The sequence below is a fragment of the Delphinus delphis genome, chromosome 20, assembly GCF_949987515.2.
Source record: "Delphinus delphis chromosome 20, mDelDel1.2, whole genome shotgun sequence".
Classification (NCBI taxonomy): Eukaryota; Metazoa; Chordata; class Mammalia; order Artiodactyla; family Delphinidae; genus Delphinus; species Delphinus delphis.
In genome coordinates, this window is record NC_082702.1 from 31,082,211 (window position 1) to 31,106,545 (window position 24,335).

General features: G+C 42.7%; 2 protein-coding genes across 4 annotated transcripts in view; one reads left to right on the forward strand and one right to left on the reverse strand.

The window, feature by feature from the left end:
• Positions 1–8,950, reverse strand: part of GNAO1 (G protein subunit alpha o1) — a 167,082-nt gene extending 158,132 nt beyond the window's left edge. The window contains exons 1-2 of one of the 3 annotated variants that reach the window (XM_059999616.1): positions 7,923–8,834; positions 7,662–7,704 (exon numbers count right to left, since the gene is read on the reverse strand). In XM_059999616.1, coding sequence (XP_059855599.1) covers positions 7,662–7,704; positions 7,923–8,040 — 161 coding nt within the window. In that variant the 5' untranslated portion in view covers positions 8,041–8,834. Of the gene's footprint in view, positions 1–7,661; positions 7,705–7,922 lie in introns of all 3 variants that reach the window. The other 2 variants (XM_059999615.1, XM_059999618.1) reach the window with 2 other exon arrangements.
• Positions 8,951–9,153: 203 nt separating this feature from the next.
• CES5A (carboxylesterase 5A) overlaps positions 9,154–24,335 on the forward strand; it is a 272,408-nt gene continuing 257,226 nt past the window's right edge. Inside the window, exons 1-2 of the mRNA XM_060000186.1 lie at positions 9,154–9,219; positions 10,634–10,737. The gene's annotated coding sequence lies outside the window, so the exon portion shown is untranslated. The remainder of the gene's footprint in view (positions 9,220–10,633; positions 10,738–24,335) is intronic.

Genomic DNA, 24,335 nt, shown 5'->3' on the forward strand with positions numbered 1-24,335 from the left:
ACACAGTCTATGACCATCAAAGGCTTTCAATATTATTATTCTGTCTTTTGTAGAAATGAGTTTGCATTCTTTGTGCACCTCAGTTCTTTCTCTCTTTTCTTCAATGAACATTTATTAAGCACCTCCTTTGTGCCAGACATTGGGCTCAGTGCTGTATGATGAGCAAAAATAAGCCACCATTCCTGCTTTAGGGAGACCTGGTAGGGAGGGGGCACCCAGACTAGCAAGAGAGACAGATACATAAACACCTAATTAATTTACACTGTGTAATAAATATTAGTGCTCTAAGACTCTGGAGGCAGGTGGCCCAGGTTGATTTTACAGCATGGGGAAGTTGTTCCCGTAAGTAACAATTTTCCACAGAAAACCTATCTGTTGGCTAAGTCATCAGCAGGGAATCCAGGGTAAATTCTTGGTGATGCAGTCCTATCCTTAAATATATTATCTCCCTTTCCTCTATTTTTGGTTGAGAAATCAAGCGAGCAGGGGGACAAATTCAAGGCACCGACTATTAGCCTTGCAGGATTTTATTTTACTTTAATTTTTTGGTGCTATGAAAAGCACAATGTTTTTCCTCTTTTCTGTAAAGAAAATTAGAACTAAAGATGGCTCAGCAGATAAAAGCTGTGGGCGGTAAATACTCCCACTATTCCCCCCTGCATTTCAGGCTTCTAGGTTTCTCTTTGCATTTACTGAGCTAGAATCCTGAAAGAGGCCTGAGGAATTCTAGCTCATATCCTAAGTAAGAGATGAAAAGACTGAGGCTCAGAGGGGCTAAACGACTTGCCCAAAGTCAAGTTAGAGAAGGAGCCAAAATTAAAACACAGCTCTCCTGAGCCTCCCCTTTAACTATTCTGCAAATCTCCCAACTCCCTGGATCTTATGCACCTGAACCCGGGCAAGCGCCTTCCTGTCTATGTAGCCCTCCCATCCAGGGGGGAAGTCAGGGCTGTCTCCATTTCTAAGCATCCTGGAAGCCACAGACAAAACACTTCTTCCTTTAACATGTCACTGGGTCCCTCCTCCCAGAAACATCCTGTTTCTCAATCACAGGATACTTTCAGATCCTCCTCTTTGGTTTGAGAAGCACATCTGCATGAAAAGTTTGGTTAGAGGTGGTTTTCTCTAAATGCCTCTCAGGACTTTCCTGGCTGAGAAAGCTCTGTGGTTGAGGTTGCTATTCTGCAATTATCTTGGCCTTAAAAAGGCTTTCATGGGTACCCCCTACCCCCTCAGGAGGGAGCCAGAATTGATTCTTCTATGTTTAGAACCTTGCATCAAAGACCTCAAGAATCTGAACATGAAGGTAATTCCCAATTTCACAGCTCACTTAGAACAGGAAAGGAGCTTGGGGTAGCCCTGGGCCAACTACTCCAGGAAACGGAGCCCCCAGAGCAGCAGGGGCAGAGCCACCTATCTCGACTCCTGGTCCAGTGCTCTCTCCCACTCTCTGTAATATCACTCCAACCTCCTGGGCTGAAGCAGCTGCGCCATCAAAAATGTCATATCACTTATGACAACACAGTTAGTTATATAACTGATGCTGCAGAGCAGGCAAGGGGAAGAAGCCCTGAGCGTGAACGACAGCGCCCCGCTTCTGGCTCTCAGGCAACCTAAGGCCCACATACTTGAGAACTCCATATGGGAAGGGAACACCCACTAATCAATCAAAGGAATCACAACTGTAGCTGACATGTGTAAAATGATTTCTAGAAAACTGTTAAAAGGGCATTGCATATATTACATCACTTAATATTCACAAACCTGTTAGGTATTTTTATGATCAGCCCCATTTTACAGGCAAGGAAACTGAGGCACAAGAAAGTAACTTGTTTAAGGGCACACTTCTAGTTAGTGGTAGAGTCAAGATTTAAAGCCAAGCAGCCTGTTACAGAGCCCAAGCTGCTAACTGCCTCTCAGTTTTAAAAGCATGCTAAACGGCTTCTCCTAATAGGAATCCACCTATCTCTTTGAACCAGTAACAGGTCACTGCTCCTTTCTCTCCTTCCTCCGCTATGCTAATGACTGATTTCTCAGGAGGTTTCTTTCCTAACCAGTATTGTGCATAAATGAGAAACATAGAATAATATAAGAATGTGATACCGGTTTGAACAAATTCTTAGAATGCAGTTTGAGCACCTTCAAGCTTTTTATGATGATGCAGTCAATAAAGTGAGGTGAAGTGCTCTTCTTACAGCATCTGCTAACCATTTTAAAATCCATGTAGTATGTACGTAAACATACACATACGTGCACATCTTAAAAATTTTTTCAAAATCAAAAGTTGTTCTTTGCTAGTGTCATATTTTGGGGTAATTCTTTCCAAAATGTTTTTTTCAGTTTGAAATCACCTCCTCACCAGCTTGTCTACTGTCTTTCAGATCAAAATGTGCTCTTGCGATAATGGTCCGTCTAGCTTTGTAAGACATGAGAGACTTAGAACACCCTGGGAGAGAGGGAACCAAGTCCCTGCATCCAGATTGACTGAGCACATGTCAGAAAAATATGACCTTATTCTACTCATATTAAATCTCCAGTATTAACAGTGAGAAGCTGAAAAACATAAGTGATCCTGTCCTATCTTTAGCAGGTGTGGCTAAGATGCATGATATAATCTGGGGACTTCCAAGTGCTAAAAAAACAAGACAGTCCTCTGACTCTGGGCACTATAAATCTAATCTAGCCCCACACAGAGACTAGAAATTCTGGATTCCTCTGGAGTCTTGTCAATCCTGCATGAAGCTTCATCCATTTAATCTCATCAGCAACAACCCTTTCAATAAGCACACGGGTTCGATTTCAGAATCCAACAGGTGACTGAGGTTCAAGAATTCCACAGCTGATTCCTGAGGCGATCAGGTGGACTGTTTGCTACTCTTCTGGCAGGAAGGTCTGCTGGTATTTACAGCTCAGTGAACAGTAAGGAGGGAGAGAGCACCATCCATCAGCAAAGGAAAACTCATCTGCTACTTGATCTGACATTCTGTTTGCGCTCACACTGTCTCCAGAGAGCAAGGTGCATCCCTTTGAATAAACATGGAGACAGAAGGAAGGGGAGGGGGAGCAAAGCCGCAAAAGAGATGACTGCAGAAACAAGAAGTCCACAGATCGAGGAGCTCTCAGTGGAGTGCTGCCCCAACATGGGACCGTTTGGGGATGTGCAGGAAACGCCCTTTCAGATGACTGTACTTTTACTGAGTAATGGCTGCAAGTTGCTGTTCAACTCCTCTCACGCCTGCCACTTAGCAGGTGCCAAACAGTGGTGTGCTGAATGAACACAGGCTTGCCCTGAACCTAAGCCAAAGACTAAACACCCTAATTACAAAGTCAGGGTCAGCTGGTAGGAGGAAACCACCAGCTTTTGGCAATCTTAAGATTGTCTTCCCTGTCTGGTAGGGTCTCTCCTTGGACTCCAATCCTACTGGAAGGGCTGGGATATTTGTATGAGCAATGGTGTCTTCACCAAATCCTTAAATTTTGTTTTACCAGTGGCACTGAGCAAGCACCTTGGAAAGGAACACACATCCAAAGTGCTCCACTTTACTGTGTTCACTTATATAAAGCCTACCAGCTAGCAAGCCATGCCTCAATTGCCACCTTCGGACTCTCTAGCTCCCTAAAAATTCACTTAATGCTCCAGAGACAACAGATAGCCTGAATATGACATCACAGAAAACTCAACATCTCAAATGAGGACAAACTGTGGTGTCCATAGCAACTCCACAGTTCATTTTACATTTTCATCAGGTAGACGGTCCAAGTAGTTGTCACTATTTGCTCAGAATGGGAAGTCACTTAAAGTGATTCTGTTGATTCCATATATAATGCCTTAAGAGATTTCTTTGAGAGGGTTTTGGTGATTAAATAAAATTAACACTTGCTGTTAAAATTTTGATTCATTGGAATAAAAGAATCCCCTGATTGACTGCAAAAATGATGAGGCTGTATCACAGGTGAGGTCAGGAGCTCCTAACAACCAAAATTATTTAAAATGTCACACATAAAACGTCACTGATTACTCATGGTATGTGTAAAATTATATTCTGCCGTCTCAATGATCATTGTTTATTTCTCAGTACGGAAATGTTCTGGATTGTCTGACACAGAGCTCCCAAACACTAGTTCACAATCCATACACAAAGGAAAAAAAACCTAGCAAGCTATTTTCAAATGAAAATTTTAATAAAGTATTAAGAATCGCGCTTTTCAAATGACAGTCTAACATGTAGCCCTCTTAATGGATGCAAGTTTCCCACTGCAACATGTTTCAAGCAAAAGAATGTCAAAGGTCAGTTTCCCTGCAATGTTCCTAGGCTGGTATGGGTGTTAACACTTTGTTCTAAACAGCATATGCCAGCCAGGCCTTTGTAATATAATTTCAGTTACTACAGGCATATATGGAAGCCCCGTCCGTCTTCTAATCAGCACGCCATAATGTGGATAAGAATGTATGCTGAATGGAGTGGCTCTTTGCTCTTCTGGAAATGCTGATTAAAAAGGATCTGGAGATGTCTCAATATCAATATTCTTCCTCTCAATGCAACAGGCTGGGCTATTAAACCCCAGTCCCCATTAGGAAGTCATCAAGTTCTCACAGGACATCACTCACAGAGAACGCTCTAATTTCATCTGCCTGGGTGAAATAAAAGAGCATCCTGATTAACTCGTAAGTATGGTCTGATAGGTTGTTAACCAATCGTACTGGCCAGGCAAGTCCAAAATTGCGTTCTGTAAATGCCACCTAGATTTTCAGGGCCAGCCCCACCCATAGTACAGTTCGCCTGATTCAAGTGACTCTCACCCAAGTGGCAATCTGGAAAATCACCTCTTCAAGGGAAGGCTCAAAAGAATTTGTCACTAGGATACAGTGACACCAATCCCACATTTTGTGGTTAATAAAACAAGTCCTGCATCCAGCTTGGCACAAGGCCCTGATCTGATTTATTTCAAGCCAAGCTGGAGGGCTCACAGGAAAAGCTACTATTCATGAATGCTTCAGGATAGGACACTAGGGTCCCTTGTGGCAAAATTAACATGGGCCAGAAATCTTTCTGTCTCACCTTTTGAGCAAACTTAACTCATTTCCTAAAGAGAACTGGTGTATTTTAAAAAATATACTAACAGTTTTACCTACAAAATCTCAATTTTGCCTGTTATTTTTCTCCAAAAAGGCGTCCTGTCAGGTGATAAAGGGAGGAGTGCAGGGAAAAGAGAGAAACTGCCAGGACGTCTGATTTAACCATCTGAAATATCTAACGCTTGATTTTTCCCCCCCTCCCTCCTCTGTGTAACCAAAGATGAGACGCAGAAGACTTTCCCGGAGAAGTCTAAATACAGCCTTCATTTAAGATTTTCTGCCCCAGTACATAATTAGGAAATTTCATTCTAAAATGGCACGCCTATCTCCTTGGAGAGCGTGCCTCTGTTTGAATAAAAAAGGCGAGGTATCCTTCAGGGTACTCAGTATATATTTTTAAACTTCTTATTAAATCAACCTAAGTTATGGAGCTTTTTCAGGAAAAGCAGGTAAGGAGGTGCTTTGGCAGATGCAAAGTTAATTTCCAGACTCTAGCATACACCCCGCTTCCATCCCCGCTTCCCTCAACCGAGCGTTTCCGAATGCCTTCGGCCTCCTTCGAAGAGGCTCGGCTCCCTCCGCCGAGGTCCCGGCTCGGCTCCGAACACTGCCGAGTCCCTCCGAGCCTCGCGCCCAGCCTGCGCCGAGCCGAGCCGAGCGCCACCAAGCTGAGCCTCCTCGACTTTTCCAGCCTCGGCTGGGCGCTGTCCACCACTCGCAGCGCCTGAAACCTCACCCAGCTCCTGTGGCTGGGGCTTCCACTGGGCTGCAAGCCTGCCACTGCAGATTACAGAGTTCTGAAGTTTTGAAACGTCCCCTTTAGGGAGAAAGGGGTGGTGCTGCTTGCACTTACCGACCTGCAAGGGCTCCAGGCAGATGCAACATGCACCTTGTTGCAACGAGCAATTCCCCAGGCCCCGCCTTCCCATCCATTTGGGTTGCACAAGCTTCAAAGAAGCCCCAGGCCAAATTACCCGTGGATAATTTGGGTGCGGCAAGCCAAGGGGCCTCTGCACAGAAAGCCCCAGGGAGCTCTCGAACAAAAATAAGAACACGTCAAGCAGACGGGAGAAATTGTCTCCGAGTCGCTACTCCCTACCATCATGGCGCCGCCTAGAACCCGCTTGTCATGCCTGTTACACATGCAAGATTTTTTTGCATCTTGGTTCTGAAACCGCAAGCATGCTTCGTCTCCCACCCACCTTTCTGCGAAAGGGGTTTTTACTTTCCATTGTTTTCCTACGGGATGCAATAACTTCGGCTATTCTGTCAAATTGAAAAATAATCATTTTTGTTTACTGCACAGCAACCCCTAATTAGGAGCTGTGTGTGCACGAAGGTGTCACAGCAAAGCGACGTGGAATCCTCGCTAAAAGGTCTTAACGAACTCCTCCGTCCCGAACCGAGAGGCCAACGGAAGCAGCGGGGCTAGGAGGCCCAAGGGCGCGCACCCCTTTCCTAAGGTCACCCCCTCCCCAAGCAAAGCTGCCTGTGGGCTCACCAGGAACTGCTAACCAGGAGTGGATGGGGCAAGAATCAAGCCTGGGAGTAGGAAGGAGGGGCAAGGCTCCTTACTGAGAAAGTGTGGAAGGGAAGGAATATCCCATTTTGTTTTAATTTTCAACCATCACTCAAATCCACCCCCAGCTAATTAGGAGGGGAAACTAATACCTAAGGCAGAAGGGGGTGGTGCAGCAAGTGGGGCCTGAAATCCGCATTGTGGGTAGATTACATGGAACACAGCCTATGCAGAGTGTAAATAAATACATTGATAAAGGCCATAGAGTGAACGAAAACTGCCAGTGTCAGGAGAGCAAAGGCTGGGAGGATGGGGGAGAAAGGCGGGGGAGCAGCAAGGAGCGGGCATTCAGCCTCACAGCCAGCGTCCTCCTTCCACCTCTACCTTGGATACACCTGTGCCAGCCACATTCGCTTGAACACCCACCCCCTCCCCTACCACACGCCCCTTCCCCTAACCTCCGTCCTTTGGGGGTGGGGAGGAGGGGCAGAAACCACAGCCTCTAATTCAGCACCAAATCCATGAACAGCAGACACTTGATACTCCACCCCAGCCTAGGGCTGGGTCCCCTCCATGTTTTAGCCAAGTTCAAAAATCACTGCCCCAGGAGAAGAGTAGGGGGAAGTGGGATTATGGATATGGAGTAGGGGGTGGAGGAAGGAGAAGAGAGAAATAGAGACAGAATGATACAGAGACACAGAGATAGAAATAGACGCAGCGACACACAGGAAACACCACACAATCAAGAGTAATGATCATAATCATGCCAATAATGTGATGTTCTGATCAATATGGCGGACACTGTCATTCATACAACTACAGGCGCTCCCCTTCCCTCCACCTCAGCCCGGAGAAAAAAACACCCACCCTGGGAGTTGGGGTGGAGGACCCAGAACCAACGTAGGGCCTGGGGGAGGGGAGTCAAATCAGGTGTGTGTATGCGTGTGCGTGTGTGCACTAATTAAAAACCAGGCCTGGAGATCAATGTGAAGTGAGCAAGGTAATAAAAATTATTAAAAAATTATACTTAATAAAAGTACAAATCCCAATGCCACAGGGACTTACTTCATCTGCTTCACAATGGTGCTTTTTCCAGATTCTCCAGCCCCTGTTGGGACAGACAGGGGGGAAAATTTGGTGAGTGTCAGCTTAGGGGACCGGGGTGGGGGGTTGGGGGGTAAGGCATGCGAGGGAGTGGGCGATCCTGGGCACATGGTGGTGCCAACTCGGGGACCAGGTCTCCCCAGGAGCGAGTGGAGGGGGGACTGGTGGGGGGGTGCAGAGTGGCCAGGGTCGGGGGATGGGGGTGGCAGTCCCGGTCCTTACCCAGCAGGAGTAATTTCACGTCTTTGGCGGCGCTGATGCCATCCTCTTTGAGGTTTTTCTCAATCGCCTTGCTCCGCTCGAGGGCGGCTCGCTCCTCTGCGCTCAGAGTACATCCCATGGTGGCCCCTTCCCTGCCACAGCCCGCACGACTCGGCTGGCACGGCTCCCCGGCTCGGCGCGCCCCCCACCCCCCCAGAAAGCAGAGCCTGGGCTCAAAGGGGAAAAAATCACGATAGCCTCCCCTTGGCTGAAAACAAAAATGTCGGGAAAGCAGAACCCCCAAAAAAGACAGCCTCTAACAAGATTCCAGCCGCGGAGACTCGCGGCAGCTGGCGGGGCTCTGGGGGTGTCGAGGCGAGGGTGTCCGGGGTCTGGGGTTCCGGAGCCGAGGGAGGAGGCGCCCGCGGTCCGAGGAGGCGCGAGCTGCAGGCACTGAGGCTTGTGCACGACCCAAAATAAATAAAATAATAGTCGAGGCAGGAATCGCAGCCGGAGCCGGCGGAGGGTGGGGTGGGGGGCAGGGTGGGTCCTTCTGCCGCTGCTGCCGGAGGAGGAGGCGGCGTGGGGTGTGGAGGGAGTGAGTTAGGGGGTGCTGCTAGTGTATTTGCATCGCTGTTCCTCAGCCGTCGGTGCGTCCGCGGCGCCTTCGCCGACCCCCGCGCGCTGGGCAGGGCTGGGCAAGGGGCCGGGCCGGGGGGCAGGTCTCTAGCGGGAGACGGCGTCGCTGTTTCCCAGAGCTAGCATCGCTCGGTGGAGCCTACCGAAGAGAAAGGGAGAGCGCGACGGAGCCGCGGGCAGCCGGGAGCTCGAGGGGGAGCGAGAGAGGAGAGAGGCTGGGAGGGAGGGGAGAAAAAAAATGAAGGGAGAGCGAGCGAGCGAGCGCGCGCGCTCCACAGACCGGGCGGGGGAGGGGGCGAGCGCAGCGCGCGAGTGCGCCAGCTGCTCTGCGCATCCCGCACGGCCAGCCGCCCGCTGACGTCAGCAGGGCCGCGCGCCGGGCCCCCGAGACGGGGAGGGGCGGGGGGCCGGGGGAGGTGCGCGCGCCGAGGCCCGCGTAACTAGCGGGGGCGCGCGCGCGGCGCGGCCTCCCCTCCCCCACCCTCCCCCCACTCCCCTCAGGGCCCGCGGCTCCCCGAGGTGGGCTCTTGCGAGGCCTAGCGGGGGCGGGGCCTGGGGCCGGGCTCGAGCCGGGGCGCCCCTCCCCGCCTCCGCCTCCGCCTCCGCCCTCGCCCAGTGCTCTGGCGGCTCGGGCCTGGTCAACGCGAGCTCGGGGCTGGGTAGCCCGCGCCACCGTCAGGTGGGTCCACTGGGTCGCGGCCGGCGCCGCCTCCCTCGCTCCCTGCCTCCTCTCCATCTTGGCTCCAACAGCGCGCCTTCTTGGTTGCTCTCCGGCTGCTAGGGCCGTAGCAGCCGAGGTCAGGTGGCCTCGGTTAACTCGAGGAGACCGTGGTTCTGAGGGAACCTGCGTTCCCAATCATTCGCCCTTGGGGCGTAGGGGCAGATTCGGATTTTTCGCTTCCTGCGTCCCACAAACATTTATTGAGCACCTAGTATGTGAGAAAGGAGGCTGTGAGGAGAGGAACACAGCAGGATGAGACAAAGCCAGGGCCTGTTCTCAAGGAGCCTCTGCCTCCCTTTGCCATCGCGGACCCTGCTCCAAGATTGCCGGCCAAAAGGGCAGCGCAGGAGACAGTTCCCACACGGGGCAGCTTTTGGATGGGAGGGACAGGTTTTCATGCAAGTGATGCTTACTTTCTCAACACAGAGCTTAAATGCTTTTCGCTCATTTTGAAAGGTTTAGTTTGGTTGAGATTTTTGCACTGAGCCCTCTTCTTCTGCCCCTTCCCAAAACACAAATACATTAAATGAATAGATTTTGAGAGACGAGAGCTTCTTCCTCTAAATCTTTTAAAACACTCCCCCGCCCCATCTCTTTTTAAAATAAAGACCCAGCAACCCTGGGTCAGTTACTCAGCGTACAGCTCATCAGATACTGAGGAAACACATACACTTCTGCCAAAGATCGGGCATGTTCTAGGCGGTCTCTGAGATTTTGAAGAAATTAGTTCTCACTGCGCAAAATGGTTTTACAATCAGTTCCATCAGACAGCCTCAGGGGCCCTCCTAGAAAAAGGGGCCAATAGGAAAGATTGCATGGGGATAGGAGAGGCAACCGGCCAGTGGAAAACGTTTTTTCTAATAGTTGGGCATTTTTGTGGCTCTGAAGGCAAACTTGTTTGTTTCATTTCAACAATAGAAAAAACACCCCTGTTTTTGGTAATGTTACCCAGCATAAAAATACATTTGCAATGGGGGGGGGGGAGGCAATTAAAGCCCATGCAGAAGAAAACATTTTTTTCCCCTGTATTTTTCAATTTGTTGTTTCCTAATTTGGGTTTGCCTCATTCCACAAATAGCTGTCTATGTCAAAAGTTGTATGTAATTTGAATATTTAAACTTAGATCACATTTAAATATTGTAGAAAACTGACAAAGGACTCTTATAAAGAATTGTTTTATAAAGTAAATAACTTCTTCCCCACTTGCCCCTCCACCCCTACCCAGTCTCCTTTTGTGTGTGTATTGAGGAGGGGAGCTTAGGGGATGAATCTGGTTTGCTTAAAATCTGGCTGTCACTAAAAATCAGCCTCCCAGATCCAAAACAGAGCTTAGGTAACCAATATTCTATAGAATTTGTTATTTCTTTTAAAGGTTGCTAGGATGATTATGCAGATCTCTCAGATATAGGGAAAAAATTCAGCCACCTCACCCAGATTCTGCAATCCCTACGAGGCTGCATCTGAAATACTGAAGAGGTAAGACCATAACCATTTCTTTGTAAATGGTGGGTCATATTTTACATTTTAATGCTCTTTCACATGAAGTAATTTTTAATTGAAGATCTTAGACTCTTGGGGCATTGTGGTTTACATGGTTGAATCAAACTATCTTTGATTTTGGGTATATTTATTCCTTCTTGGTATCATACCTAGTATGGTGGAGGCACAAACCTATGTTTTGTGTTTTTCTTTACTCAATAGTTACTAAGCACCTACCAGCCATGAACGGGTAATGTTCTAGGCAGTATAGGTGTTGTATTTCAGGTTTGTCTACCCTGTTTTCTTTTTCTGGGTCACTTTGCATCTTTATAGCTCGGCTTCATAAAAGACTAATAATAATCCGCTTCACCTGTAGAGTGCTTTCCAGCTTACGGAGCACTTTTATGAAAATTATCTCTAGTGATCCTCCCACATAAACCTCAGTTAGGGATTGTGGTGTGAGGAGCATCATGGCTAAGTGGAAAGAGCCTGGGCCCATATCAACCTGGGTACCCATTTTACAGCTGAGAAAACTGAGCCTCTGAGGGGCTGAATAAATTGTTCAAGGTCATGCAGTCATTTAGTACTAATGCAGGGCTCCTTTTACAGGTTTGTGGACTACTTGAGAGATAACATGTTATAGGTATTTATTTTATATTTAAATATATATATATTTATGTCTGCGTATATATATATATCATATTTCCTAGACTCACAGAAAGCTTACAACTCCAGAAACCAGTCATATTCTGGTCCCCCCCACCAAAAGAAGTAAGGATAACATCTCAGTTCTCTGTGAGTTATTAGTAATTAGATAATACGACAAGTGTTTAATTTGTCCATAGTTAATTCCTGTGGGAATGAGGAAATTATAGTCCTAACATCAGGAGTAATCAGGGACAGATTCAATTTGGTTTTATTTTATATGATCCTCAGAATTATATTTCTCAAATTGTTCCTGCTGACCAAAAGAATAATTCTCCTTTACCCCACCTTAGGTCAACTATAGCCCTTACCACACATGGTTCAGCATACTTTTAATTTTAAAAGTAGGTGATCAGAATATTTTATATACTTTCTAAAAGGAACAACAAAAGCCTACATTGAGCTGCTTTTGTACCACATGTGCCTCCTATTCTGGAGGACAGTAATTTACCATATAAGCAAGATCCTCCAGGTCTAACTTACAGAATGTGGGCTCTGATTTGATGAACTGAATTTCCATATTTGTTCCCTTTTGAGGGTACTTTAATTAAATATGCACGTATTGACCATCTACCATGTTTCATGTATTGACTTAGACTCAAAGGGAGGTTTAGACATGAGCTTGGCTTCCTGAAATCTTGAAATCCCTGGAATGTTTCAAAACAATTCACATCAGAATCAGCTGGGGTGCTTGTTAAAAATTCAGTCAGCCATCTTACTTCTACCAAATCAGACTATTCTAAAATCTGCATTGGTATCCACTCCCTAGGTGATTTTTCTGTACAAAGTTCTAGGTCTTGTAGAGAATCTGTGCCAATTAATTCTACTAGTAGCTTATATTCTTAAAGTCCAAATATCTCTCCTGTTTCTGAATTCAAATTTTCTTTATGTTTAGTAGTTTTTGTATTTCTGTCAAAGGAAAAACTTATGAGAATTACTATTCCTTATGGACGTTACTCTCCTCGTGGGAAGAAAATAGGCTAAAACGTGTGGTTCATGAGCTAAGTGAAATCAAACTAAATGTCAAACGTATTAGATATTTTGGGGAGAATGGTAGATCACTAGAGGTTTTTAAGTTTCTGCACTAAGGGTTTTTATTATAAAATTGATAGCTCACACTCTAACTTAGTGGTGAATATAATTTAGAAGAATGTCTGGGTAAGGCTAAGAAATGACTTAGAGTTTTCTGATAAATATCTGGCATTAATGAGGGAAGATGCTGATCTAATTTTTTTTATGTCCCTAGAAGACATTATTATCCTTATCCTATTGTCCTTGTTAGCTGTTATTCAGTGCTTCTCTGACTGGTATTAATATTATTTTGTGCACGTCTCTCATACCTACCAGAACAGTGGTTATCAAATGTTATTGTGCATAAGAATTACGTAGGATGCTTTTTAAAATGCAGATTCCTGGGTGAATATCTAGAATTTCTGAGTCAGTGAGTCTGAGGTGGAGCCTGATATTGTTCATTTTTACAATCATACGTTCTCACCCAAGTGATGTGCTCAGGAAACATATAACTGGACTATAAACTCCTTTGAGGTGAGGGAGTTACCACTTTGTATATATCCCAAAAGGTCAAGCATGGCCCATTGTCCACAGGTCATCAATTTTAATGCTATTAACCAAATTCACCTGTCTATAGACAAGGGCTAAATCAGATTATATATCAAAGTTCTTTGCAGTTCTGAGACTTTTTGATTTTTCTAGTAGAAATTTTGTGACTTGATTCTGGAAAACTTTTAAGATTGGGTGAGTTCAAAGAGGTAATGACTTATTTTCAAGTAAGATTCTGAAAAATGAAATGATACTGATTTTAAACAAACAAATGGGAGATTTGTTGGTATTTAGGAACTTGTGAGAAGAGCATATGCCAAACGTTTTTGAAGTTTCCATCAGAATATTCTTTGCTAAATTTCTTCTCTCATTTGTTATTTTGCGGACTTCATGAAAAAAATCAGTTTATCATTGTTAGGAATAAAAGATGACATGGGAAGAAATAAAGGTTTTGTGTACTTTTAAACGAAGGAACTTGCTTGAAGCCTTGTAGATAATTGAGTTGAGCTCTTAGGTTATTGAAGTCCATTATGTGGTCGGTGTTGAGAACATTATTTGCTGAGTGTATTTTGATGGTTCAAGAACCCCAAAGAGAGTGTGCTTTGTGATTTTTCTCAATTTAGGATAGCAAGAGAATCCCACAGGGATGCATTTGGCTTGAATTGAGTGGAAAGTTGGAGGGGGCTAGGACTGGTGATTTCACATTGATAAGACTGACCAAGAGCTGAAATTGAAGTTGGAAGCTTGGCTTAAAATGAAAGCATTTCCTAACAGCCGTGATTCCTGTTGGCATTTTCTTGGAAAACCTTTAATCGGAAACCAAGATTCTTATTTGTTATCATAGGGATAATAGGACTTTTTAACCTACCTGGGCTAGAGTTGACAGATGTGGTTAGCTGGTACATGTTTGTAAAGTATTATTTAATACTCTTGTCCTCCAGAAGACAAGAGATTTCCTAACACAAAGATTTCTTGCATTATTTATCATATTCTCTATCTCCATAAGCCTTTCACACATGCAGCTCAAACACATTTAAACATTATCTCATTAGTCTTCTGTAAGCTTCAAGGTCCAAAGTCTTATTACCGCATTGCTCCTTAAAGATAGAAATGTTTCTGTTTGCTCCTGTCAGTTGTGTTTGTGAAGGCAAGAAGTAGGTGAATTTATCTGAATTCAGTTAAAACCAGTTTGGATTGTCTGTAACAAGTGTGATTGGGGGAGGGGGAGGCTATCAGTTAATTCAAACTTATTAGAAGTAGGTTGAGGGTGTTTGGCCAGACTAGAATGATTTAATTTTGTGACCTGTCTGCATCCTCTAAAGTACATGTGGTTTGGGGTGTTCCCAAAGTCTGCCAAGTACCAAGAACATAGTGTTCCAGTGGGGAAACATGGTTCTTCAGTTGAGCTAACATTTGGGTGTATTACCTGTTCCCCAAAGGCCTGTAAAACCCTGACCTCTGTGGCAGAGAAAAACATTTTTATAAAATTCCTGTGTGTGTGTGATGGAGCACATCTATAAAATTGAAGAAGGGTAATTCAGAGTGAGATGTATTTTGAACCAGACACCTATCCCATAGGACTTTTAGCTAGGATCATTCAGAGCTTGAAATAGAAAGGAAAGAACTGAACTGATTTTCCTCTCAAGGAACACATGCAGTTGGCTGTCTTTCCCCTTGGCCACTGTAGCCTTTGGAGAGGGCTAAGAGAAGAGGAAAGAAAAAGGAGGAGGGAGGACTCTGAATTAGTTACATCCAATATAAATTAAAAACAGCACTGTTCCTAATGACCAAAGAGAGGACATATACAGATTTCAATAAAAACATTGAATGTAATGGCTTAAAATGACCAAAATTAAAGAGAGGGATGCCCAAAAGCAATCTTAAAAAAATTAATACTGGGATTAATTTTCATGGATTGAGAGGTGGGATGAATGGGGCAGGGAAAGAAAAAGGGTAAATTTTGGGATTGTTCAATTTGATCATCCTTTCTTTGATTCTACCACCTCTGCTTCTGTTTTAGGAAAGATGTGACACCAATCCTTCTTTCCTTCTTTTTTGCTTCTCTCACTTCTGCTCTACTCTGATACTTGGCTTTATCCTACCATAAACATTTCTCCAGTAAGAAAATAGTGATAAGAATGAAATTTTTCCTATCATTGCCTTCATTTATTTAATACATACTTATTGTGTTTACTGTGTTTACTATGCCAGACTCTGTTCTAGGAATACACTGGGAATACACTGTTGAAAACAATACACTAGGTTCCCTGCCATCATGGTGCATATAGTCCCTGATCTTTGAATTATAGCATTCTCTCATACATTATTTAATTTGATCCTTTTAAGAACTCTTTGAAATAGCCCAGATTTCTATTTACATTTTATGCATAATAAAATTAAGCTTAGGGAAGTTCAACTGATTTACCTAAGATCATGCAGCTGATAAATTACGTAATCAGATGGTCACCCAAATTTTCTGAATTCGAAGACAGTGTCCTTTCTGCCACATTATGCCACTTCCCTAAGATCCAAGGTTCAAAGATTATATCTAAGTTGCTGTTTTTTAAATTGAAGTATAGTTGATTTACAGTGTTGTGTTAGGTTCTGGTGCATAGCAGTGGTTCTGGTGTACAGCAAAGTGTTTCAATTATACATATGTGTGGGTATATATATATGCACATATATATATGCATATATACACATATATATATTCTTTTTCAGATTCTTTTTAAGTTTCTCTTTTAAACAGTACCTAGACCAATTATATTATTTATATTTTAGTGAGTTATTACTTTACTCAATACTCCTTCCCCCCTTTGTCAGACATTATTGATCATCATAAATGAACTTATCTAAACAATTCATGATCCAATGATATTTATTCTAATAAATTATTCCTAGTTCTTAATACAAAATAGATAAAATTCCTGTGTGTATCTTTGTAGTGTATAATTATCAGAATATTCTCCATGTTTTGCAACACCCTCTCCCTCATAAAGGTAACAACCAGAAATGGGGAGTAGATGATATACAACAATTAAAGGAAGATATTGAAAAACTTTAGTCCCAGTAGGTTGGAAAACTAATTTTCAAAACTAAAAAAAAAGTAACATCAAGAAGGGCAACAGAGTGAAAAAGCACTGGACTAGGAATCAAGAGACAAAACTTTTAGTCTTGGTTTGGGAAATTCTGTTCTCTTTCCAGACTTCAATTTCCTCAATTAAGGAATGGAATTTTAGGCATCTTCTGTATTCTGCATCCATAATTCTAAATCTGAGTTAAGTGAACAGAGACCTTGGAGAGTGACATTTAGGAAACTATTGAAGGCAGAGCAATAGACCCCTCCACAGGGCAAAGCAAGAAAACGTTACAGATCCATTCAGTTCTTGAATCCAAGTCCATTTGTTCCACTATTGAAATGGTTCCTGTTTCTTTTTTCCTCCCTTCAGATCGAGTAAACCTTTCATACTTCTTATGGCATTTGCTTTAGAAATATAACACCTTTGTAAACAAAACAAGCCAATATTATGAAAGGATTGTAGTTTGACTTTGATTTTTCAACTTAGAAGTGACACCACTCCTAGATATACTGGAATTTTTTTTAAAGCCTATCTTGAAAGGTTTTCTCCAAATTGCCTTATATCTGTTTTAGCACAGCAGGCACATGATGGCTCATAATCACCACCCAATTGATTTTGAGAGTATTTCTTTGTGGGTGAATAGGATGAGTGGGGAACATCCCACAGGGCTGGGGAAGGAGTGTCAAGGGAGTCGCATAGATCCAGGAGTGAGACAGCCAGTGGTAAGTAACCAAAGGGGCAGATGAGCTTGACAAGGGGTTGGCCTTCTCTCAACAGCCTCTACTAGATCTATTCAGTCCTGCCCTTCTTGTGATTTTCTCTGGCATTTGTTCTGACAGTTATCTCAATTCTTCACTCACTTCCCACACCCCTAGAGTGTATCTGCCAGATTAGTAATCGCTTGGTTAGTGATTACTAGTTGCTTCCTGCCTACTTGCTGAAAAGGTTTCATCGAGGGAGTGGAGGAATTCAGCATATGCTTCTACCACCTTACAGATATCAGTCTCTAAGCATGAAGGAACTTAAGCATGAAAGAAAGGATTTATGAGTTCATCCAATAGCGAGCTAAAAATTAGTTGTTCCTGGGGGCTTCCCTGGTGGTGCAGTGGTTGAGAGTCCGCCTGCTGATGCAGGGGACACGGGTTCGTGCCCCGGTCTGGGAAGATCCCACATGCCGCGGAGCGGCTGGGCCCATGAGCCATGGCCGCTGAGCCTGTGCGTCCAGAGCCTGTGCTCCGCAATGGGAGAGGCCACAACAGTGAGAGGCCCGCATACCGCAAAAAAAAAAAAGTTGTTCTTTCACTGAAAAAGTGATCTGTTATTTTAAAGAAAAGTAGAGTTGAACACAGGACACCTGGGTTCTCAACCCTAGGCTGTGACATTTCAGAATTTCTTGGAGGTGAAGACAACCTGCTGTTGGCTCCAGAATCCAGTTGCCCCTTGCTCACCTCAGGGAGCTATTCTATTTAGGAATCAGCCTGTTTCACAGCTGACTGCCATCATTATAACTACTGAGAAAAAACACTGTTATCTCTGTGACAACATCCTGAGGCTATGCCTGAAAGAGAATTCAAGTAGGGGATGAGAAGTTGGGTCAGATAGGTCTTTTCCAGTCCTTTCAGCAGGGCCACTTAGTTGCCTGGGGCAAGCTAACCCTTGTATCAGCTCCTGGACTGATACAGGCCATGAGCAGTTAAATCCAAGAGCCCCTAGTTGTGCTGCTTGGTGGCTGTGCATCAAATTAGTCTCTGTGCTGGTCCTTCTTTGAGCTAACCTTGTCCCTAAGGAGTAGGCTCTCACCTTGGTCCTTGTGACTGGTTCCAGTAACAGGCATTTTTTAGGTTCTTGTATCTGACTCTGACCCTGCTTTGGGATTGGAGTTCTATTTTGATCTCCTCAACTTCATGGAAATTAGAACCCAATCCTTAAACCCAAGTCTGCACAACTGGATCCTTACTACAAACTGCTACGTCTCTGATGCCCATCATCAGTTTGTTTGAAACTTTACCTATTGCCAATGCCTGACTCCTAACAAATCACTCCGCTTTTGGATTTCCATGTGTTGACATTGTAGAACCTTCCTCCCACAACTATAATTGTCTACATGAACCCTCTACTTACTGTCAGATTCCCTTGATAGCATGTCTTGCCTGCGTTTTGGATTTTTTCTTTTTGGTGCCTATTGAGTGGACCTGATGTCCTGCCTTGTTCCAATGGGATTACTTATAGTCATTCTCAAACTTTAATGTTCATGAAAATCACCAAGAGTGCTTAGTAAAAGTGCAGGTTCTGGGGTTCCACCCTTAGAGATTGTGATTCAGTAACTCTGTGAAACAGGGCTTAGACATGTGCATTTAAACGTATATCCCTAAATAATTTTGAGGTAGATAGTACAAAAACCACAGTTTAAGACCCCTATTCTAGTTTCTGGGACTTGATCCTTCCTTAGGCTCATCCCATTACTAACCAAACTTGATTTTGACAGTCAGAAAGACTTTGACTTTTCCATAAGGAATTTCTGAATATCATAATCATTGTTACATTTTAGAATATTATTTTTGTTTCTGTTTTTCTGCTCATTAGAAACTTTACAGAGGTTCTGATACCTAGCTATTAAGTCATCCAAGCATATACCACAATTTAAAGAGTCCAGATTTTCCTCATGCTTTGGGCTCTAATTTCTTGTGGTAAAGATAACAGGGTGTTTTAGAAATGCATGAATCATTGTCTCCGTCAGCACCCTGCATTTATTTTAGGGCAATAGAGGAAAGTTCTTCCTCTTGGGTTTGGATTCATGCTTAAATATTGCCTCATCAATATGCCTATGTATGCCATTATAGGAGTAACATAAATTCATGTATAGATGGCATAAAGATAATGGAGCTGGACACAAGAATTCTGGAGACAGGAGGAATCCAGGTGCAGAAGAACTGCTCTCTGTTGTAAGGTATTGGCTTATATGAGGACCACCCTGGCTCAGATGCAGTATTCCTCAGATTCAGGTTAAACACTTTTGGAAAGAATACTTCATAGGGCATGTTGTGTACCTCCTATTCCATTGTATCAAGTGTGTGATAAGGTATATTCCCAGTGCCCAGAATTTGAAAAAATTCTGAGCAATTTTTTAACCCCTGGGTGTCATCAAGAAACTCAGGAAAAGATTTATGTTTGTGGCCAAGATGGAGTAACAGGTACTGCCTGTTTACCCTCTCACCTGAAACAACTGGAAAATGAAACAAAGCAAAATACACAAGATAATGTTTTTTAGACCTTGGACATCAGGCAGTAAAGGACATTGATTCTTGAGAGACAAGAAACAAATGAGGTAACCCTATGATTGCCAAAGCTTACTGCTTTGAGGGAGTTTCCAGGTTGTGGAGCAGGAAGGGGATATCTAGGTGGAGCTCAGCAGAATCCCTGGGTTGAGGAGATGCAGCTGAGAATCGAGGGGACCCAAGGAAGCTGGAGTTCTCATGACAGAGTATTGAAGAGGAGAGAACTGCACAGAGAGAGAACTCTGGATATTTCCAGAGGTCCTCTTGAGTATTCAGATTACTGATTGGTATATGCATGTGAGGAAACTGCCCAAGACTGGGGAAAAAGCCATCAGAGAGGATTAGAGGGAGCAGTGGCAGCACTCACAGAGGTCCAATAATAGTGCCTGTTCTTGTTAGCCAGACCAGAACATCTATAATTCATAGAGTATTGGAGAGAGTATTTAGGATCTTGTTCAGTAGTGGGGAGTAATCAGTAGTCAGGGACTAATCATTGATCCTGCCTAACAAGCAAGATCTAAAATGATCGAATGGTTTCTGAGGAACTTAACTATGTCATGGAATAAAACTCAAGAATATATAAGGAAATACAAAAATACTCATCTCCCAGCAAGGGAACAGTCACAATGTCTAACATGCAAATGAATATTCCCATGCATTCAAATAAGCAAGAAAATCTTACGCATAATGTGGAGAGCAGTCCATCAATAAAAACCAAGTTAGAACTGACACAGATATTAGAATTAGTAAAGAAGGGCATTAAAAATTATTATAATTGCATCCTATCTATAGGTAGATACTTAGAATATGGTTTTATTTGTTTGTTTTTTGTGGTACACGGGCCTCTCACTGTTGTGGCTTCTCCCGTTGTGGAGCACAGGCTCCGGACGCGCAGGCTGCAGACACGCAGGCTCAGCGGCCATGGCTCACGGGCCTAGCCGCTCCGCGGCATGTGGGATCTTCCCGGACCAGGCACCAACCCATGTCCCCTGCATTGGCAGGTGGACTCTCAACCACTGCCCCACCAGGGAAGCCCAGAATATGTTTTTTAAAAGGCACAAATTAAATGTCTAGAGGTGAAAATTATGTCTTAAATAAAAAATACACTAACAGCATATTAAATGTTAAAGAAGAAAAGATTCATGAACTTGACTGCACAAAATACAAGCTATCAAAAATGAAACACAGAGAAAAAAGAATTTATAAAAATGAGTCAGACATAAATGATACCTTACAGCAATTACATTAAATGTAAATGGATTAAATGCTCCAAGTGAAAGGCAGAGGTATGATTCAATTATATGCTGTTTACAAGAGACACACTTTAGATTCAAAGACACAAATACATTGAAAGTAAGAGGATGGATAAAAGATACACCAAGAAAATAGTAACTAAAAAAGAGCTGTAGTGGTTATACTAATATCAGACAAAATAGACTTTAAGACAAAAGGGTTACTAGAGACAAAGAGGGATATTTTATGATGATAAAAGGAAGATATCAGGAAGATATAATAATTTATAACATTTAGATATATAACAATTATAAACATATATGCACCTAACAACAAAGCCTGAAAATACATGAAATATACAAAACAGAATTGAATGGAGAAATAGATGATTCAGCAGTAATAACTGGAGACTTCAATATCCCGTTCTCAATAATGAATGAATAGGGCTTCCCTGGTGGTGCAGTCGTTGAGAGTCCGCCTGCCGATGCAGGGGACACAGGTTCATGTCCCGGTCCAGGAAGATCCCACATGCCGTGGAGCGGCTGGGCCCATGAGCCATGGCCGCTGAGCCTGCGCGTCCGGAGCCTGTGCTCCGCAACGGGAGAGGCCACAACAGTGAGAGGCCCGCGTACCTCAAAAAAAAAAAAAAAAAGAATGAATGAATAACTAGGCAGAAGATCAACAAGGAAATAGAAGACTTGAACAACATATAAATCAATCAGGCCTAACAGGCATCTGTAGAATACTCCACCCCCAAAACAGCAGAATACATGTTCTTCTCAAGCCGACATTGAATATTCTCCAGGCTAGACCAATGATAGGCCACAAAACAAGCCTCAATAAACTTAAAAGGGTTGAAATCAACAAAGAGCATTTCCAACCACAATGGAATTAAATTAGAAATTAATACCAGGAGGAAATTTGGGAAATTCACAAATGTGTGGAAAATAAATAACACATTCCTAAATAATGAATGGGCCAAAGAAGAAATGACAAGGGATATTAGAACATATTATGAAATAAATGAATGTGAAAGCACAACATGCCAACACTTAAGGGTCAGCTAAAGTCATGCTTAGAGGGAAAGTTATGGCTGTAAGTGCCTATATTATAAAAGTAGAAAATCTAAAATCAATATTCTAATTTTCCATCATAAGAGAAGAGCAAACTAAACTCAAAGCTAGCAGAGGAGTAAATAATAAGATAAAAGTGGAAATAAATGAAATAGAGAATAGAAAAACAATAGAGAAAATCAATGAAACCAAGATTTTGTTCTTTGAAAAGATCAATAAAATACAAACCTTTAGTAGACTGATAAAGAAAAATAGAGAGAAGCCTCAAATTACTAAAATCAGAAGTTAAAGAGGGAATATTACCATTAACCTTAGAGAAAAAAAAGATTACAAAGGAGTACTATGAATAATTGTATGTCAACTAATTAGATAACTTAAATGAAATGGACAAACTGAAAGTGATTCAAGAAGAAGTAAAAAATCTGAATAGACCTATAACAAGTAAAGAGATTGGATTAGTAATTTAAAATTTCCCACAAATCCCAGACCCAAACAGCTTCACTGGTAAATTCTACCTAACATTTAAAGAATCAATTCCAGTCTTTTACAAACGATTTCAAAAAATAGAAGAACTTAATCTGTAACACTAGTATTATTCTGATACCAAACCAAAGATATTGTAAGAAAGTAAATTTTCAGATCAGTATCCCCTGTGAATATAGACATAAAAATCCTTTATAAATACTAGCAAACTGAATCCAGTCATGGAATAAAGGGGTACCTCATGAGAAAGCAGTGTTTATCCTGGGAATATATCCAAATTTGGTTTAATATCTGAAAATCAATGTAATACACCATCTTAATAGAATGAAGCACAAAAACACATGATCATCTCAGTTGATGCAGAAAAGGCATTTGACAAAATCCAGCAGTCCTTCATGGTAAAAACAGAGAAAAAAGTAGGAATAGAAGAGAACGTCTTCAGTCTGATAAATAAAGGGCATCCATGAAAATCCCACAGATAAATAGCACCATATTTAATGGTGAAAGACTGAATGCTTTCTTCCTAAGATCAAAAATGAGGTAAGGATGTCAGCTGTCACTACTGCTATTTATCATTTTACTGGAGATACTGGCCAGGGTAATTAGGCAAGAAAAAGAAATAAAAGGCATCCAGATTGGAAAGAAAGAAAGAAGTAAAATTATTTCTATTTGTAGTTGACAAGACCTAGCAAGGTTGCAGGATATAAATGAAATCCTGCAATTTTTTTTTTCTTTCTTTTGGCTGTGTTCGGTCTTCGTTGCTGTGCGCGGGCTTTCTCTAGTTGTGGTGCACGGGGGCTACTCTTCATTGTGGTGCGCAGGCTTCTCATTGTCGTGGCTTCTCTTGCGGCGCACGGGCTCTAGGCGCATAGGCTTCAGTAGCTGTGGCACATGGGCTCAGTAGTTGTGGCTTGTGGGCTCTAGAGCTCAGGCTCAGTAGTTGTGGCGCACAGGCTTAGTTTCTCCACGGCATGTGGGATCTTTCCGGGCCAGGGCTCAAATCCGTGTCCCCTGCATTGGCAGGCAGATTCCTAACCACTGCAAGTGACAATATGCAAGTCAGTTGTACTTCAATGCACAAGCAATAAACAATCTGAAAATGAAATTAAGGAAACAAATTTACAATAACATCAAAAACAATAAAATAGTTAAGAATAAATTTTTAAAAAAGAAGTGCAAGACTTTTTCATTGAAAACTACGAAGTTTTGTTGAAAAAAATTGAAGATCCAAATAAATGAGAAGACATCCCATGTTCCTGGGTTGGAATACAATATTATTAAGATGGAAATACTCCCCAAATTGATCTACAAGTTCAATATAATGCCTATCAAAGTCTCAGTTGGCTTCTTTTGAAGAAATTGTCAAGCTGATCCTAAAATTCGTATGGAAATGCAAGGGACCCAGAATAGCTAAAATAATTCTGAACAAGAATAAGAAAGTTGGAGGACTACACATCTTGGCTTTAAAACTTACTAGAAAGCTATGGTAATGAAGACAGTGTAATATTGGTACAAGGACAGACATATAGATTAATGGAATAGGGTTAAGAGTCTAGAAGTAAACCCTTACATTTAAGGTCAACTGATTTTTGACAAGGATGCCAAGATAATCTAATAGAGAAAGAACACTCTAGATACTCACACTTGAAAGAATAAAATTGGATCTCTACCCCATACCCACACAGAAATTATCTCAAAATTGGTCATAGACCTAAATGTCAGAGCTAAAATGATAAAACTCTTAAAAGAAACCATAGGAGTAAATCTTTGTGATACTGAGGCAATGGTTTCTTAAATACAACACCAGAAGTACAAGCAACAAAAGGAAACTAGGTAAGTTGAATCTTTCATGCTTCAAAGGACACCATCAAGGAAGTGTAAGACAGAATTATCTGGCTGTCCAGTGGTTAGGACTCCATGCTTTCACTGCCGAGGGCCTGGGTTCAGTCCCTCGTCGGGGAACTAAAATCCCGCAAGCTGTGTGGTGCGGCCTAAAAAAGTAAGGATGAGAGTGATAAGATAGTACTAAAATAAAAATACTGCCAACATAGAATTTGCTACCCAGAAAAAAATCTCTTTAAAAAACAGAGGCAAAATAATAACTTTTTCAGAAATACAAAAGCTGGAAGTATTTATCACCAGTAAACCTACACTACTAGAAAGAAAGTCTAAAGGAAGTCATTCAA